General features: G+C 34.3%; 1 protein-coding gene across 6 annotated transcripts in view; it reads left to right on the forward strand.

The window, feature by feature from the left end:
• rad50 (DNA repair protein rad50) overlaps positions 1 to 17262 on the forward strand; it is a 394123-nt gene that overhangs the window by 340661 nt on the left and 36200 nt on the right. For all 6 annotated transcript variants that reach the window (XM_069832697.1, XM_069832701.1, XM_069832699.1 and 3 more), the window contains 9 exons: positions 193 to 292; positions 2073 to 2212; positions 2627 to 2752; positions 5606 to 5699; positions 6292 to 6412; positions 9610 to 9698; positions 10083 to 10220; positions 11581 to 11732; positions 15886 to 16091. In XM_069832697.1, the coding sequence (XP_069688798.1) occupies positions 193 to 292; positions 2073 to 2212; positions 2627 to 2752; positions 5606 to 5699; positions 6292 to 6412; positions 9610 to 9698; positions 10083 to 10220; positions 11581 to 11732; positions 15886 to 16091 (1166 nt within the window). The remainder of the gene's footprint in view (positions 1 to 192; positions 293 to 2072; positions 2213 to 2626; positions 2753 to 5605; positions 5700 to 6291; positions 6413 to 9609; positions 9699 to 10082; positions 10221 to 11580; positions 11733 to 15885; positions 16092 to 17262) is intronic.

A 17262-nucleotide genomic window follows, 5' to 3' on the forward strand; every position in this document is an offset into this window, starting at 1 on the left:
CATAGACAGTAAACTTTAGTTTCATAATCACATTGATTGCATTTACAATCGATGCAATCAGAACGTTGGGAATAATAGGTCAATAATTTATTCTTTTTCCATGCCTGATTCTCTTTTAATGCCCAAATATACATTGGTGCAATCAAAACTAGAATATGCATCTTTTACTTTAATGTTTCAATTTGTTTACAGGGATGAAAAAGTATCACTTGAACAGCAGATGTCAATGAAAACAAAACAGATAGCTACAAATAAACAAGAAATAAAAAGGATAAAAGAAGAAATTGCAGAAGTAAGTGACGAGTTGTAATTCTCGATAAAATGACAAAACTCTTTTGTAATATACTGAAAACGTATTGCTATTTGTGAAAACCAGTTGCAGAATTTTGGCAGCAGTTCATTTTCCTCCATCTCTGGTTCCGAAAATGTTGTTTGTGCATGCCCTTTGTTCCGGATATGCCGACTAAAATTCTGTTAAAAGTTCAAGTTCTTTCTCGTCCACTATTTAAAATTAAAGACTAAATAAATTTCACGAATATGACACGTACTTTCTCAAATATATATTTTCCGCATGTTTCAGAATGGTTAGTTGGGTCATTCCATACAAAATTTTAAGGATATGCCAGTGATGTCATGAATTTGTTTGGGCTTTTTAATATAATAATGTTATTATGAAAATAAATTAAACTGCCAAGTATGACCTCCATATCATTAATATTTTAGTCATATGGATGACTGAAAAATGGGTGGCAGTTACATGCTATCCATAATTTTAAATATTCTAGACACTCTATATGAAGTGTCATCGAAACTAAAGTGACGCCATTGTAAACCTGAACAACCATGTTTTAATACCTTAAAGACTAATTGGAATAATGTTAAAGGATGCTCATAAAAATATCTCATTGAAAAAAAGAAATAGTTTTATATTCGAATGCACCAATTTAAATTAATGCGAATTTCATTCGTATTGAAGAAAATCTTATTCTTAATCCATCTCTCAAGTTTTATGACGTTAGCTAAAAAAACCTGTGAATAATTAAATTAATAAAATTATTAATTTTTGTTACGATGCTTGAAAATTGCTTGCTATGTGTGGCGGTCGCGAGACTTCGTAACGATGAGTAATCTCAAACGACCGTCTCCCTGACCTTGACCATGCAACATTCTGTACGACAGGAGAGCCTACCTGCTGAGCTCCTTTGTTCCGGTGAGTTATTTTTTTATTAAAAACTGACATGATATTTAAGTCAATAATCTGAAATTTTCACAGTGGAATTAATATATCCTAAAGAATTAAACACACGTTTTTTCGTCTGTAAAAATGAATTGCATTTTGTGTTCTATATTATTTTAAATTATTTCACCGTGGGTAACTACTTAAAAAATTATACATTTTTTCATTTTGAGGGAATTTATAAACAAGGCTCTCCTCTTTCGAATTGCATTGAAGTTACTTTTCCATCTTCTTTTACATAGTAAGAAAACTTCAATGAATGAAACCGTGTTCTTTGCTAAACCAATATTTTAAATGCTGATTGCTGCCAAACTATGAAGGAAATAAATATAATATTGCGTGAAATTCATATTTAGAACATACAAAATAACCTACTACAATATTTTTAACTTTTGAGACATCATGGTTCAAAAACATACTTTTTTGCATGGAATGACCCAGTTTCCTTTGTCATGTTGTGAATGATATTACTGTTTATAGTTTTGATTTTGTTGAATTGTCATTAAAAACACATACATAAATGAAATCGTTGCAGGATTAAGTTCTTAAAGCTGTGGCATCAAGCTGTATACAAATTTAAAAAGTGAATTTGGAACATTTAAGCAAGATTTTTGCTTGTCAATTTTTTTTTTATTGCTCATCTCAGATGTCACTAGTATGTAGACAGTTAATAAAAATTAACTGTTTTCTTAGCAGATTCTATGTGAAACATATTAGATATATTCATCCAACTTGCAAGTGTAAAATAACTGGTAATTTTATTTGCCACAGTTGGCAACCCTACATTTTGCAGTGATTTAATAATACTTAGTAATACTTTTCTTTTTTGTATTAGGCAGATATGTCTCAGAGTAAACTTGTTCGTATAGAAGCAAGACTGAAACGAGCTGTACAGGACCTGGAGCAAGTGGAGAAGTCGATAAATGTGAATGAACTGAAGGAAGAAATAAAAAGTAACATGAACAACTGTAAGAGGTATGCAGATACTTCTTATGCATTCTTCCTAATGAACTGAGTTATGGATGTGGAAAATTTCGAAACAATATTTATAATACTTTCTCAGAAAATGTACCTGAAGTTTGAAAAAATGTCTTTTGTGAAACGTGTTCAAGAAACAACCATCATTGCACTGTCGTACAGAAGTGTCTATTTAAAAGCCATAAAGAATCTTTCAGAATTGTTGAATGTGCAAAATGTACCTGTCATTTCAGAGTCAAATATTTAATAAACATTTAAAACCATGTTTCTAAATGTATTACATATTTGTAAGCAAGTGACTTTGAGGATTTGATCAAACTTTCAAATCCAACATCCTCGAAAGTAAAAGGTTTGTGGTCTGGTACTCTCAATCCCCAACTCCACAATTTTTATTCAGATTTCGTTTCTTAGGTTAGAAGAGGATCTGGATATCGTGGATAAAGAAGTGATGCGCCTCCAGCAGCAAAGCAGCTTGCAAACAGAGCTTGATGTCCAGAGAGAAAGAAAATCCATAAAGGAATCTGAAATACGTAAATTGTAAGTGAATATCATTTTACTATACTCCAATCCTATTGGTATATTTGCCTCTTTGTCACATTATATGGTTCTTTTCAATATTAAATTTGGCTCCGATTGATTGGATGGTGTGACTTTTGGTGTTCCAAATAAGTACTTTAGTACGGTTCTTGACATCTCTCAGTGCAGTCCCTGCCCGGAGATCCGATTGAGGAACTATTTTACCTCCGGAGAATTTTACACTGAGGGACTCCATGAATCATAAGCAGTGAAAAATATAGTGGGACTGCGTTGGTGTCACTGCAGCTTATATGGGTACCTCTTCGTTACTTGTTAGCTTAAACAACAAGTTTAAGCCCCCTCACCACGACAAGGTAAGTACCCACGAGAGGGCTACTAGCAACAGGCATCTATAATGAACACCGATCAAAATACCCCTCATTTCTCGTGAAAAACAACAACTGAATAGACTACAGTGGACTATGTTGTCAGCAAACAGCTGGATACATTAAGAAGATGATTGATTGATCATTTTACTATCAAACATACATCCTGAAATTGTTTCTTCTCATAGTACGAAATTTGGGAAAAGTATTACATTGACATTGTGAGGAGGCACAACAATAAAACAGAAGTCTAAATTTAATTTCTCATATTCCTCAATAAAACGCTTGATCACTACAAAATTTTCTCATTCATACCTACAAGAAATAGAATCAAATGCTAAAGACAAAAAATGGATTACATTACTTTCCAACCCAGATGTAATCCCCCAGAGACCAAGGAAAACAGCAGTTGCAGCCTTCAGACTATTGACAAATCATGACTGTCTAGCAAGTCATCTCTACAGAATAGGTATCTCAGCTTCACCCATATGTGTCCTGTGTAACGATCCAGCAGAAATGAATGAAGACCACTTGAAGACCTGTGAAGCATTAAGATCAGAAGAAACTACAGTTCAAAAGTATTGGAAAGCACGACTGCTAATGGCTTCATTGCCAAATGCAAGGCACTAGACAACAACAACAACATTGTGATGAGTAGGGGCCGGAATTTTATGTTTTTACGTATATTTTTTCCTTCATTGAACATAGCTGAAATTTCATATGGCGATGTTACGCATCTCCAGGACCCAATTGGCGAAGTTTTATTTCACATAAAAATGCATAAAACCAAATATTTTGAAATAAATACATAAAACTCACATATTTTTGGGATTTCTTTATCTTTCCTCCTCAAACTACCAAGAAATGAGTGCTGCTAACCATACCACTATAGTTAGATTATTTAATGAATCATTGGAGTTGTTATGGTCATGTGGGATTAACTAGTAATGGTGTTGGCTTTTCATATGCAGTTTTCTCACTAAAGTATGCCAGTATTACCTTTTCCGACACACTTTCTACATTTTTCTTGGAACACCAGTCTTCAAATATTGTTTATATTTCACTTCATATTTTATGCGGGATTTCGATGGTACTAAACATTCAGTTTGCAGAATTTGTAGTATTTTCAATATCTGAATCCTCGTTTGAACTCATTTTAACAGTGTTTGTTTATTTCTCGTAGTAATGTTTAAATGCGACAGGCTCATGTTAGTAGATTTACTGGCATGTAAAAGAACTCCTGTGGGACAAAATTCCGGCACACCAGCAACATTGATATAACCTCTGCAGTTGTGAGCATCAAATCATTTTTTTTTTCCTCCTAGTAATGGTGTTCTTCTATTATAAACAAAAATCTATCATGTTCAAAACTAATAAAACAAACATAAACGAATCGCCTCTCCACAAAAGACATATTTAAAAATAATACAATTACTTTTATTAATTAGGTTAATTAAAAAAATAAAAATGCGTAAAACCAAATATTTTGAAATAAATACATAAAACTCACATTTTTGGGATTTCTTTATCTTTCCTCCTCAAACTACCAAGAAATGAGTGCTGCTAACCATACCACTATAGTTAGATTATTTAATGAATCATTGAAGTTGTTATGGTCATGTGTGATTAACTAGTAATGGTGTTTATTATTATGTTTAAATTGTTCCAGAAATCCCACGTAAATCTGCAATAGCAAAATTCAGACTGCTTACAGAACACGATTATTTGGCCAAACACTTGAATAAAATAGGAATTTACACAAATCCAAATTGCCCTCTATGCAACAAAGAAGAAGAAATGACTGAAGATCATCTCATAACCTATGAAGTTCTACCTGATGGATCCACCACAGAGAAATATATTTTTTTTTTATCCAATGCCACCAGGTTGTCTTTTCGACATTTCTGGTCTTCTCTCCTGGCTGTGGCTTAGTTGTAACCCACTTCTGAGGTTGGGGCGCCTGGAAGGCGGAGTTACATTACCCCGATGATGTGATAGGATGATTATGATAATGTGGTGCCAGGAGAGGTCTTAAATCTAAACTTAACCTAAATTCCAGACCATGGACGAACACAGGAATAATCCCCTTTAAGGAAAAATTCCTGTGCTCTAACCGGGAATCGAACCCGGGACCTCATGAACTATAGCCAGAAGCTCTGACCACTAGACCATGAGGCTGGTCGCCCACAGAGAAATATTGGAGAGCAAGAACGCTAATGGCTTCGTTGCCAAAGCCTGGCATTAGATAACAACAATAACAACAACAACTTTTATTAATAAATTAATTTATTTGTCAAAGTGGCTAAAATGTACGATATACTATTGTAACTTCATATTACAATACTTGTTATGGCCTCATTTGACAACTTTCTAGACTCGTATTGTAATATGAACCATTACAATACTCATATCATAAATAACTGTTAAAGAATTACATTTCAAACTGTTTGTTTAGAGTTATTTTTAATTATTTGGGTATGTGTTGCAGAAAGAGCAAAAATGAAGACACTCTGCAGCATCTGTTGAAAACCATTCCTGAGCAAGGAATCAAATATGAGCTGAAACTTTGTATGGACCGTTTGGTAAGATTAGTGTACCTCTTTTTTGTTGTTTATTAACATTTTTTCTTTGTTTTTTCTTTTCTCAATATAAATCATGAATTAAACCTAGGAATAATAGAAACAAAATATAGCATAATTTATTTCAGTTATGTTTATGGTGCAATATTATGGATACTTTGTTTTTCAAGCACAGTTTATCCAAGATCCAAACCGAAAGTGAAAGAGTTTAGATGAGATTTACTGGTATTATTTCTGCAGTGCCAGTATTAATATTTCTAAGCAATAAAATGAAGTTTTATATAGACATAGATATTCTTTTAGTAGGATCATCTCCATATTACAGATTTTTATATAAACATAATATATATTTTCAGCATAATTTTATGTACAGTAATACTAACGAAAGATAGGATATTTTATACCTACATGTTGATTTTAACCATTAAATTTAGTTGAATGAGATATTGGTTCATTACTTTTTCAAATTTCGGCAGAATTCCCATTTTAGATTTTTCTCGATTTTGGGTATAGAAAATTCAGTCCCCTGAAGAACTCAGAACGGGGATTCCACTGCAATAAGATCATATCTTAACTGTATTCTCTGTCTTTCCAGACTGATGACATTAAGGATATGTCCAATAAATTAAATAGCAAACAACGTGAACTAACAACCCTAGAAGCAAATCGCAAACACCTGAAAGATGCACTAAAGAAACAAGAAGAGGATTTGAGAAGTATGTTTCAACATCTGAAACCTTTCTTCTGTTTTTGTGTTCTACCCACATCCCCCTTCATTGTCAGTGATCTCAGTTTCTGGAAACTCAGAATAATTTCATTTCCTGCAACTCCTGTACTAGAAATTTATTATGGTACTCCTGTTACAAATTCAAAATTTTTCTGAGGTATTTATTAGTATGACAAACAATGATATAAAAAATTCAAGATAATTTGATATTTTGCTACCTCAAAAGTTGTAGTAATCATACATACATATACATAGTGTTCTGTCAAATGGCAGATCTTGAACTGCAAACCCAGCTTTCTCCAATCTTTCCTATTTTCTGCCTTGCTCTTTGTCTCCGCATATGATCTATATATCTTAATGTCGTCTTATCATCTGAAATCTTCTTCTGCCCCAAACTTTTCTCCCGTTCACCATTCCTTCCAGTGCATCCTTCAGTAGACAATTTCTTCTCAGCCAGTGACCCAACCAATGTCTTTTTCTCTTCTTGATCAGTTTCAGCATCATTCTTTCTTCACCCACTCTTTCCAACACAGCTTCATTTCTTATTCTGTCTGTCCACTGCACACATTCCATTCTTCTCTATACCCACATTTCAAATTTCAAATGCTTCTATTTGCTTCTCTTCACTCCATCGTAATGTCCATGTTTCTGCCCCATACAATGCTACACTCCACACACAGCACTTCACTAGTCTCTTCCTTAGTTCTTTCTCCAGAGGTCCGCAGAAGATACTCCTTTTCCTGTTAAAAGCTTCCTTTGCCATTGCTATCCTCCTTTTGTCTTCCTGGCAGCAGCTCATGTTACTGCTTATAAGTACATCCCAAGTATTTGAAGCTGTCCACTTGTTCTATTGCCTCATTTCGAATTTGCATATTTACCTTCTTTATTTTTCTTCCGATAACCATGGTCGTCATCTTGTTTGCATTTGTCTTCATCTCATACTGATCACAGCTGTAATTTAGCTCCAGTAGCATATCCCTTAGTATACTTCGCACGAAAACATGACGACCTTCCCTCATCCCCTTCACCAGTTAACTGCAGGCACGCGCAAGGGATAAACCCTTAGCCGAGTTGCCAATTCTTGAAGTCATTGTGATTTGCGAACGTTTTTCAAACTGTGTTCCGTGAAACTGCGATTTTCAGAAAGACTATATTATCTTTGTAAATATACCTTAATTTATAATTACTAAAACAAAATTGGTGTAAAAATGAACAAACTTATTTTAAAAACACTTTATATTTATATTTTCACTAACATGTTTTGCCTAATATTTATATTTTCACTAACATGTTTTGCCTAAATAAACAAAAAAATGCAGACTTCTATAATAAGTGTTAAATTCTCATGTTATTGAAGTTCCAGAATTTTATACTTAATTAAGAATGTTGCGCCGGTAAAATTTTCTGAAACTGTGATCATTGAATAGTTATAGAATTTATAGTACAAAAGAGTAAAGTTAGATTTTATCAGCTTCGCCTTGGGTGATAATTTCCACAAACGCATAAAATCTGTTTACTCTAGTGTGCTATACAATATTTTATTCATTACTGGTATGTAAATTTAATTTTAAATTGTAGGGCTTTTCTTTGTAATGTGTTGTTGGCGAAGAAGTTCATATATATTCATTTTACTATTGCTAATATGTTGGTTGTCGTGTAGAGAGTGATTTAAAAACATTTAATTCACTGCTGTAAGTTAGAAAAGTTTTAAGCACTCGCTGTGAATAATGTCATTATTTAGGTTGCTAAGGACGGTGTTGCTGTTGGCGATATCTCTTTTGCGTACTGTTCACATACTGTTCGGCAAAGTAAATCACGTATAAAATCGTCTATCTTACCGAATTCTGTTTTAATTTGTTTATTTTCTCTTTAGTTGGTGAACCGTAATTCTTAATTTCTATGCCCCATATATCCAACTCCGCCGGTTGCGTCCGATGTTAAGTGGTTAAGATTTATACTTATTAAACTGCCTGAACTTTCGATTACTTTATGGATAGAATTTCTAATGTTAGACACAATTTTAACATTTTGTTTTCTTAGCTACGCTCCTCTGCAAATAAGATATTCTGTTTTCTTCGACGGTGTTATTTGTTGTTCTTGTCGTGATGGTCCTGGATCTTCAGGTGTATCAGGAGGCCTGGCTGCGGATCATCTGCTCCAACATTCATTAATCATGGCCGGAATAAATTAGACATATTGAAGCGCACAATGGTATGAAACAACATGTCGACAAAGACACTGAAAATGGGTGAAACCCAACAGGTAGAGGCAATGACTACTAGATTTGGCAATACTGGGATCTATTGTATTCCTGCCACGCGGCTAGGGGTTGAGTAGAGGATGGGGGTTTATGAGGGATTACCAATTCCAAGAACAGAGGCCGTCATGTTTCCGAGCCAAGTATATCATCTCATTTTCTGCTAACAATGTCATGTCATCAGCAAATCTTATGGACTTTATTCTTCTTCCTCTGATTATCATCCCTCTTATGTTCTGAAAACACTTCTTCAGTAAATATTTCAAGTATATAGAAGTTGAACAGGATAAGTGATAAAGGGCATCCTTGTTGCACTCCTCTCTGTATTCCACTTTCCTGTACATTTCTTCTCCTAGCCTGACTTTGATCCATTGTTTCATATAAAGATTACTAAATTACCTCCTTTCTTTTCACTCCACACTTTTTTTTTCAGGATCCCCATAAGTTTATTTCAATCTACTCTGTCAAATGTATTTTCCAGGTCTACAAATACTAAATATACTTCGTTTTTCTCTAGGTATTTTTCACCGATTGTTCTCACCAGTCCAATTGCATCTCTTGTATCTTCTTGAAGCTAAATTGCTCTTCTTCTAATTCTCCTTTCACCTTAGAATATAACTGTCAATTCATTATTCGCAAGAGAATCTTTGCTGAGTGCAATATGACGCTGAGAGTCCTGAACTCCTTACATTTCTTGGCACTATTTTTCTTTCTTCTATATTGGCAGCAGCACTGTCTTCATGAAATCTTTAGGCCATTCAATTGAAAGATTATGGACAATTTTTATTATTAATGGAATAAAATTCTTTTGTTATTATGTTTTAATTCTCTTCGTGAACTTGAAGCCTAAAAAGAATGGTACATGTATAGTGGAATATTGTTCTCCATTTTGTATCTAATATATGTACTTCTATTGTAATTGTTTTTAGCAAAGGAGGAAGAGCTGTATGATTACTGTGAAGACAAGGATTATGAAGAAGTGGTAGCTCGCTCAAGAGACACTGTCCAGGAGTTACAAGTATGTATAAATTTACTAGTGACTTAACTTACTGGCACAAGATGACTGCAAGAAAAAAAATCTGTATAAATATTAATTTTTTGGCCCTACAGAAGTATCTGTGATGGTTACCATTTATTATTAATGGAGAAAAATTCGCTCTGGCACCGAGGATCGAACCTGGGATCCCCAGTTCTATGCACTGGATGCTCTAACCACTGAGCTACGTTGAAGTTCAACCCATCGCACTGGATCGAATCTTTCTCCTTTGGTTCTTTTCTCTTTGTGGCCTTGCTCCATGTCAATATATAAGTCGAACATGGAGTCCCAAAAAGTGCAAAATTTGAAACACTTACTGTATGAAAATTACAAGAGTTACGTTAATGACTTTTCTGTCTCTCTCAGGACCAGAAAGGCACACTATCATCATCTGAGTACATGTTTCGACGTTACATCCAGAAACTCCAGCAGCCAGAGCCTTGCTGCCCTCTGTGCCATAGAGGATTTGATTTGGAAGCAGATGTGAAAGAACTCATTAGTGAGGTAATTAGTGATAACTGGGCAAGCAGAACAACATTTTTCTAGCTGTAGCTGAAGGTTCAGAAGTTGGTTGATTAGTTAAATTTTGAATCTCAAATCATCATCAGCATCCTCATGGATTTGTAGGGTCTGTTCTGAATATTTCTTGTAATATACAGGGTGGAATTGAAATAGCCTTGCAGATTTTCAGAGTGAATAGCTCATGTTGTATGTAACAAAAAGCTATAATATCATATTGATGGAAAATTCGTAGTTTTTTTTTTTTTTCAGAAAAAATGTTTTTTCCCAATTGTTTAACAACCTCTTATTCTATAAATATTCCGAATAGGATCATCATTTTTGTCCATATCGATAGGAAATGTAATAAAGAATTAATTTATCCCTCTGGCATATTTCAATTGATCAGGATAGGGACCAATGGCGGGCTTATGTGAGGGCGGCAATGAACCTCCGGGTTCCTTAAAAGCCAGTAAGTAAGTAAGGCATATTTCAATAGCATGAACGGTTTCTGTGTAAATTTAATTTTAAAAACCTCTAATTTCAAGTCACTGCACGATGCAACAAGTGGCAACGTTGAGGCAGAGAGCAGCTCACCTACTGAGACACACCGAATTCGTTGACCTCTTACATCTGTATCACGAGTAGAGTGTGTTAGTGGCGATGTTGCCAGACTGCTGTAACTTCAAACTTAATTTTCTATTTAACCGTGCATTTAATCACAGAACATAATATAGATTTTCTATTCATTTAAGTGTACCCTATCGTCCCTTTCAACGTGGTTATTTCACTTGCACTCTGTATAATTTTGTTCAAGGTTACAACATAAGAAAAGCAGTTTGTATGTAACTAGATTTTATTTTAAAAATTAATTGTTTGCTACAAAATTCTAAAATTATTCAACTATCATTGTTTCAACAACTCACAGTTTTGTGAAAGTAATTAATAATGATAATAAATTGATGCGTCACTGGATTTCTTTTGCTTGGCTCAGTACACTTCATTTTCTTTTTGTTATTCTTTACACAAAGTTGAGCAAAGCAATTGATAAACAATTCCACCTTCGCCCATGTGGCTGTGGCCAGTTTACTCATTTGCATTTGCTTGTGTTATCAAGCATCATAAGGATGAATATTTAGTTGCAATTTTATAAATTATTTTGATGTTACGTAACTTGCTTTATTTGTTACTTTAAGAACTTCGATTTTATTCTTAATTTTTTATATATTATTATATGTATTTATATGCAAACTATAATGCAGGACAGGACTCTTTAGATTATTAATAAAAAACAGTTTTTTGTACAGTATTTAGCATGATCTGCTGTAGAACCAGTTCTAAATGCTGATGTTTTTATTTGTAATAGCTCAACATGAAAGTTCGGGAGGTCCCATCACGTCTTCGTGACAATGAAAAGAAACTGGAGATTGAGAGAAAGAAGTGTGACAAGCTTCTGGAACTGAAGACAACACACACATCGATCTCAACACTGAAGGACTCTGAAATTCCGAAGCTGAGGTCAGTCATGAATATAAAATTCCTACCATAGAAATTGGTATTTGTTAAAACAATGTTAGTCATGAAAACCAAACTTGTGAGAAACTTAAAAAAAATTGTCGTTAAACAAAATTCAAGTATTATCACCATTTAATACGAGAAAAATTCGTTCCGGCACCGGGAATCGAACCCGGGACCTCTCAGCTCTACGTGCTGAGTGCTCTTTCCAACTGAGCTATGCCAGGACACGATCCACTGTGCCAGCCAAACTCCTCTCGTAATGTTTTACAGCCTTACTACCTGCACTTTAGACAATGTAAGTCATAGATGCCGGAGCGCATATTTAAATGACTTTATGACCATATTCAACATCAGTTTATGACAACTGCTAACAGTTAATACATCATTCGTGGATCGTGTCCCGGCATAACTCAGTTGGAACGAGCACTCAGCGCATAGAGCTGAGAGGTCCCGGGTTCGATTCCCGGTGCCGCAAGGAATTTTTCTCGTATTAAATGGTGATAATACACATTGGCTACTTCATAGTAGTCGTGTAATATTCAGTGAGGTAGGCGAGACCTCATATATAATGAATATGTGATGTAAAATTCAAGTACTTTAATTCTCTGTAAATCCAGTATGGATATATATAATCACGTCATTTTAACATCAAAACTAACTATAAATATTGCGAAATAATGAAAAACTGTAAATCACAAAAATTGTGACTGACATCATTTCAACAATTACAGATTCAATTATAATTACTTCAACCACCACCACCACTACTGTTGCCAATACTGCCATCACAAACATTTACTGTCATTCATCACTAGTACCCAGTGGCAAGGTGTAGAGCTCAGACGAGATGTTATGGCACCAACATGCGCGAAGTTTTAAATTGCCGGCCAGCAGGGTAGAGGAGTGGGGGTTATTTGGGTTATGGTTCTCAAGTTCAGAGCGGCAGGCATATCCGTTTCATCTCTTTCTAAAAACATTCGTCTTACCTTAGTATCACCACTTTCCTACTCAAGAGTCCGAAGGTACCTAATGAAATTACGCCCGCTATTCCAGCTTTATATTCTTATTCTCCGTCCGAATCAGACGACTGATTGTGCTGGAATCAGATGTCCCTAAGTTTATGGAAATGTTCTGAAAAATACTGTCCTTCACGTGCTCTATTTCAATGTAATTCTCTACTTTCTTCACATAATCATACACTGATATCCATTCTTGGAAGAAGCGATTGCAGAGTCGCCCTCTGCTTATGCGTAGCGTAGAAATTATAAATGAGTCTTCTTATGACTTCCTCATCAAAACTGTCTACAGCTACAACAATCTTCTTCTTCGGCTGTGATTTTTCCGGACTGGAGAAAGATCTGCTGTTTCTGCCTCAATATTTTTCCCTTCTTTCCTGATTCTTGCCAAGGTTCGCTTTGAAATACCAGTGGCAGCCAGTACTCTTGCACACACGCTTTTCAATGGAATTGGTATTCCGTTTATAGCCTCTTCTGACATGAATTTCCATACATTGTATGCTATTTCATGTCCTTGACTATGAACTACTGTATGATTTCACACCTTAGACAATGCCATAATGAGGGCGCTCAGAAGGACAATGTTTTCAGTATTAGCAATAGCGGTAGTAGCAGAACGATCTGAACACTCGGAATGCTAGTAACCAACTAACCCAACACCCCTCCAGTTTAGTGTGAGGGCGAGTCCAAGCAAACGAACTAAAATGCGTCCCTCGCGCCTGTGCCATAACTTCCCGTCCGGGCTCTACATCAGCTGTTGCCAAATGGAATACATACCCAGAAATAAAATTTGGACCATCTGAACATGCAGTATGTTATAATTGGAACTTGGAAAGTCTGTACAAGTAAAATTCGTCGAACTCCAGTTCGAGTCTTGGAAACCACGCCCCCATGGGTTGATTGACATGTTTATCATACTTAATGCTGTGTTCCCGGTAGTGTCTCGTAGGAGGACAGGTAAAGTTTAACAGTGAAAACGTAACATTTTGACATATTTATTATTCTTAATATAGATCTATGTCACATCACCCCATCGACAAATATCATACATTATGTGTTTTTAAAACAATGCAAAATAATCTAGATATAAGAGAAAGAAACAAAGATATTTTTCCATGTGGCTTTTTAGCTTCCGTAGTCTCCCAAGCAATTGCTTATCTTGCTTGGATAATAGGTATTGTTCTTTCGCTTGCTAAACCACCTTAGAAAGAAACATGTTTGTTATGTTCGATTTTGTTTACACCATTCATTTGTTTCCTTGATCAGCACCAACTTGATGCATTCGTTTCGCCCCTCTTAAAGAGCATCAAATTGGCCGAGGTTCCTAAATAGCACTGATGTCAAATACATTTCTTTCTCAAATAAGCAATTAGTAAATCGAGAAATATTGATTGGAGATTAACTTTCGTACAACGCAATGAACAATCAAATCAGATATTAACTGATTGGTGCTAAGAGACTGACCTGATTGGTGATCAGGGGCTGATTTGATTTGCATTTCTGCAACCGAGCCTAAGTGTAAAAAACGTGTATATTCGAATAGATGATTTTTTTTTTCTTCCTTTCCCCTTTTTTGTTCTCTTGATCACCATATGAATTTATAATTATACCCTTTTTATTGTGAATTTTATTTAATTTTCATATTTCTTTTATTTTTTATTATTTTATTACATTCCATTGTGTTATATTCTTCCTTATGTTCTTCATATTAACTATTTATACTAAATGAGTTGCTTTTACTATATTTCAATGTATTTTACTTCCTATTTTTTTCTATTGTATTATTTTCATGTTGTTTAGTGTCGATTTATTATTACTAGCCATACCCGTGCGCTCCGCTGCACCTGTTATAAATAAATATAAAGTAATTACATAATTAAAATAGGACGTTTGATCCAGGGAACATTCGCGTTTCATAGAAGGATAAATCATTTAATATGTTACTTAATTTAAATTGTATTTAAATAATTAAAATGCGGTCATTTTGGTCCAGAGAGCAATCATTTGGTGCAATGACAATTTCTTTAACATGTTTCTTAATTCTTATTACATGCAACCATAGTTTAATAAAGATTGACTTATCATTTAGTTTTAATGTGTATACTTTCTATTACTTGCTTTATGTTTCAGAAGTTACTGCAATAACATTGTAGAATTATGTCCATCTAGAGAAACTACACTTTCCAATGGTGAAATAATAATTAAACAATTAATTAGCTTCCGATATTACTTCATACAAACACAGAAACATTTTCTTAGGCTATGTTTAATAGCTTTTGATTGTTGTTGTCCAAAGTCCCTTATAAACGAAGTCATTTGTTTTTATTTCAGTACAGCTCCTTAGATGCGTTGTTATTGTAATTTTAAAACTCATTTATCTCATTAAATATCATTCCAATCAAAATTTTGTATAGAATAAAACTTATCGGAAATTATTTTTAAAGACATTTTTGTTATGTAATATTTTTCATGAAAATCAATAATAAGCGAGATATTTCGATTTATTTAATTCAGGCCCCCTTACAACCCCCTTTTAAATAAAGTATTTTGAATGCCATATAGCCTAAAATCTAAGTTACAACGATCTTAATTTATATTCCAGTTTTCATATAAATCGGTTCAGCCATTATTGCGTGAAAAGGTAACAAACATCCAGACAGACAGACAGACATACAAACAAAAATTTCAAAAAAGCGATTTTCGGTTTCAGGATGGTTAATTATACATGTTAACACCAATTATTTTTGGAAAATCGAAAATTACCAGAAAAATTTTGGCTACAGATTTATTATTAGGCCTAGTATAGATTATCGTTATTTTTTTATAATATGTTAGTATTCTATTCTTTAACTTTTTGTTAAATTTTTCACGGATTGTATACTTTGTGACCTGGCAGAGTGTAAGAGAAGGCCCTATGGCCTTAACTCTGCCAGTATAAATAAATAAATAAAGAAAGAAAGCATAGGAATTTTGCCAGGACCCCAGAAAAAAAAAGAAAAGAGTATGTATGACAAATGCATTAGCGTGAAATATTAAAAGAAGTTTTGCTGTACTTCTGTTTCTATCACCAGCATACTTGCAAATTAGACTGTTGGTGAAAGGTTTCTGGTTTGTGATTACATTGGCATGTGTTTCAGGACTGAGTTACAACAGATGGAAAAGAGGATCGCACAGCTGCGGGGTGAAGTGGAGCAACTGGAGTCGAGTTTGTTTGAACCGCAGGCTGACAAGGAGATGGCAGAAAAAGTGCAGCCAGACGTCGTGCTCTTGGACCAGCACTACGCAGACCTGCAGAAAACACAGAAGGAAATTGAACGGTTGGAGGCAAGACTGCCAGCAGGAAGTAAGTGGATATCTCTCCATTTGTCTCATTTTCTCATTCCTGTATTGCAACTCGAACTTAGCATTTTATGATATTATGCTCTGTTTTTATACAGATGGAAATTTAGTTTAAATATTACGGCGAACCTTGCCGATCAGTAGGGACCAGATTTTTATGTAATTACATATTATATTCCTTTCAACCTAACCGTATATAAATAACAAATCTTTGCGAATCTTGTAATTACCATTAATATAATCAAATTTGATACTACATATTTTTACATATTTACCCCACTTTGCATATTATGGCTTGATGTTACATAAATCTACATATTTAGGAGGTTTATTTATTTTTACTTCTCTAAAAGAAAAAAAAAAAAAAACTTCTGTTAGAGAAGTTTACAATTTGAAATACACAGATTTAAAAAGCCTTTTTACCTACCCAAGAAAATATATATTTCGGCATGAAACATAACGTCCTTAGTTCCAGGCAAACAACAGTTTGTAAACGCCTATAGTTTGAGATTTTAGTAGGTACTTGTTTCTTACAGGGAGGAGCTGCCACATATTGATATTAAATATTTTCATGATTTTACATATTTTGGTACATATTCAGCTTATTTTTCTTACACAAATATGTACATATTTCACACCTTGATATTACATAAAAATCCGGTCCCTACCGATCAGGAACAAAAGGGTTTCAGGGTTTCAAAGTTTCACATATTTCCTCCCTTAATGAGGCCGCGAACAAAATAATAATTACTTGAAGCAAGTAAAGAGATAGGTTTGGAAGTAAATCCCGAAAAGACAAAGTATACTCCAGACCTACATTAATTAACTATATCCTAATGACCTAATCCGAATCTGTTAAGATCTTTGTAATGTTTATAAAATAAACCAGATTTCACACTGCTGTGTTCAACATTCTACACCAAGGCCAGAGCGTTGGACTTAAAGTAATATGAGGTTGAGAGGGAGACATCCAAAAGGTGTGAAACACTGGAGCAGAATGCACAACAGAGTAATATGAAATTATATAACAATTTGAAAAGAAAAAGAAAGATTCAGTTATGTCTTTCTTTAATGAAAAGTAATCTTATGTTTAAGTTTTCATAGAATACCTTTAAAAAAATTATTAAATCCGTCTGGCTGAATTCTTTGAAGATTTCGAGTAAGGAAATTTCCTC

This window comes from Periplaneta americana, chromosome 8, assembly GCF_040183065.1.
Source record: "Periplaneta americana isolate PAMFEO1 chromosome 8, P.americana_PAMFEO1_priV1, whole genome shotgun sequence".
Lineage (NCBI taxonomy): Eukaryota > Metazoa > Arthropoda > Insecta > Blattodea > Blattidae > Periplaneta > Periplaneta americana.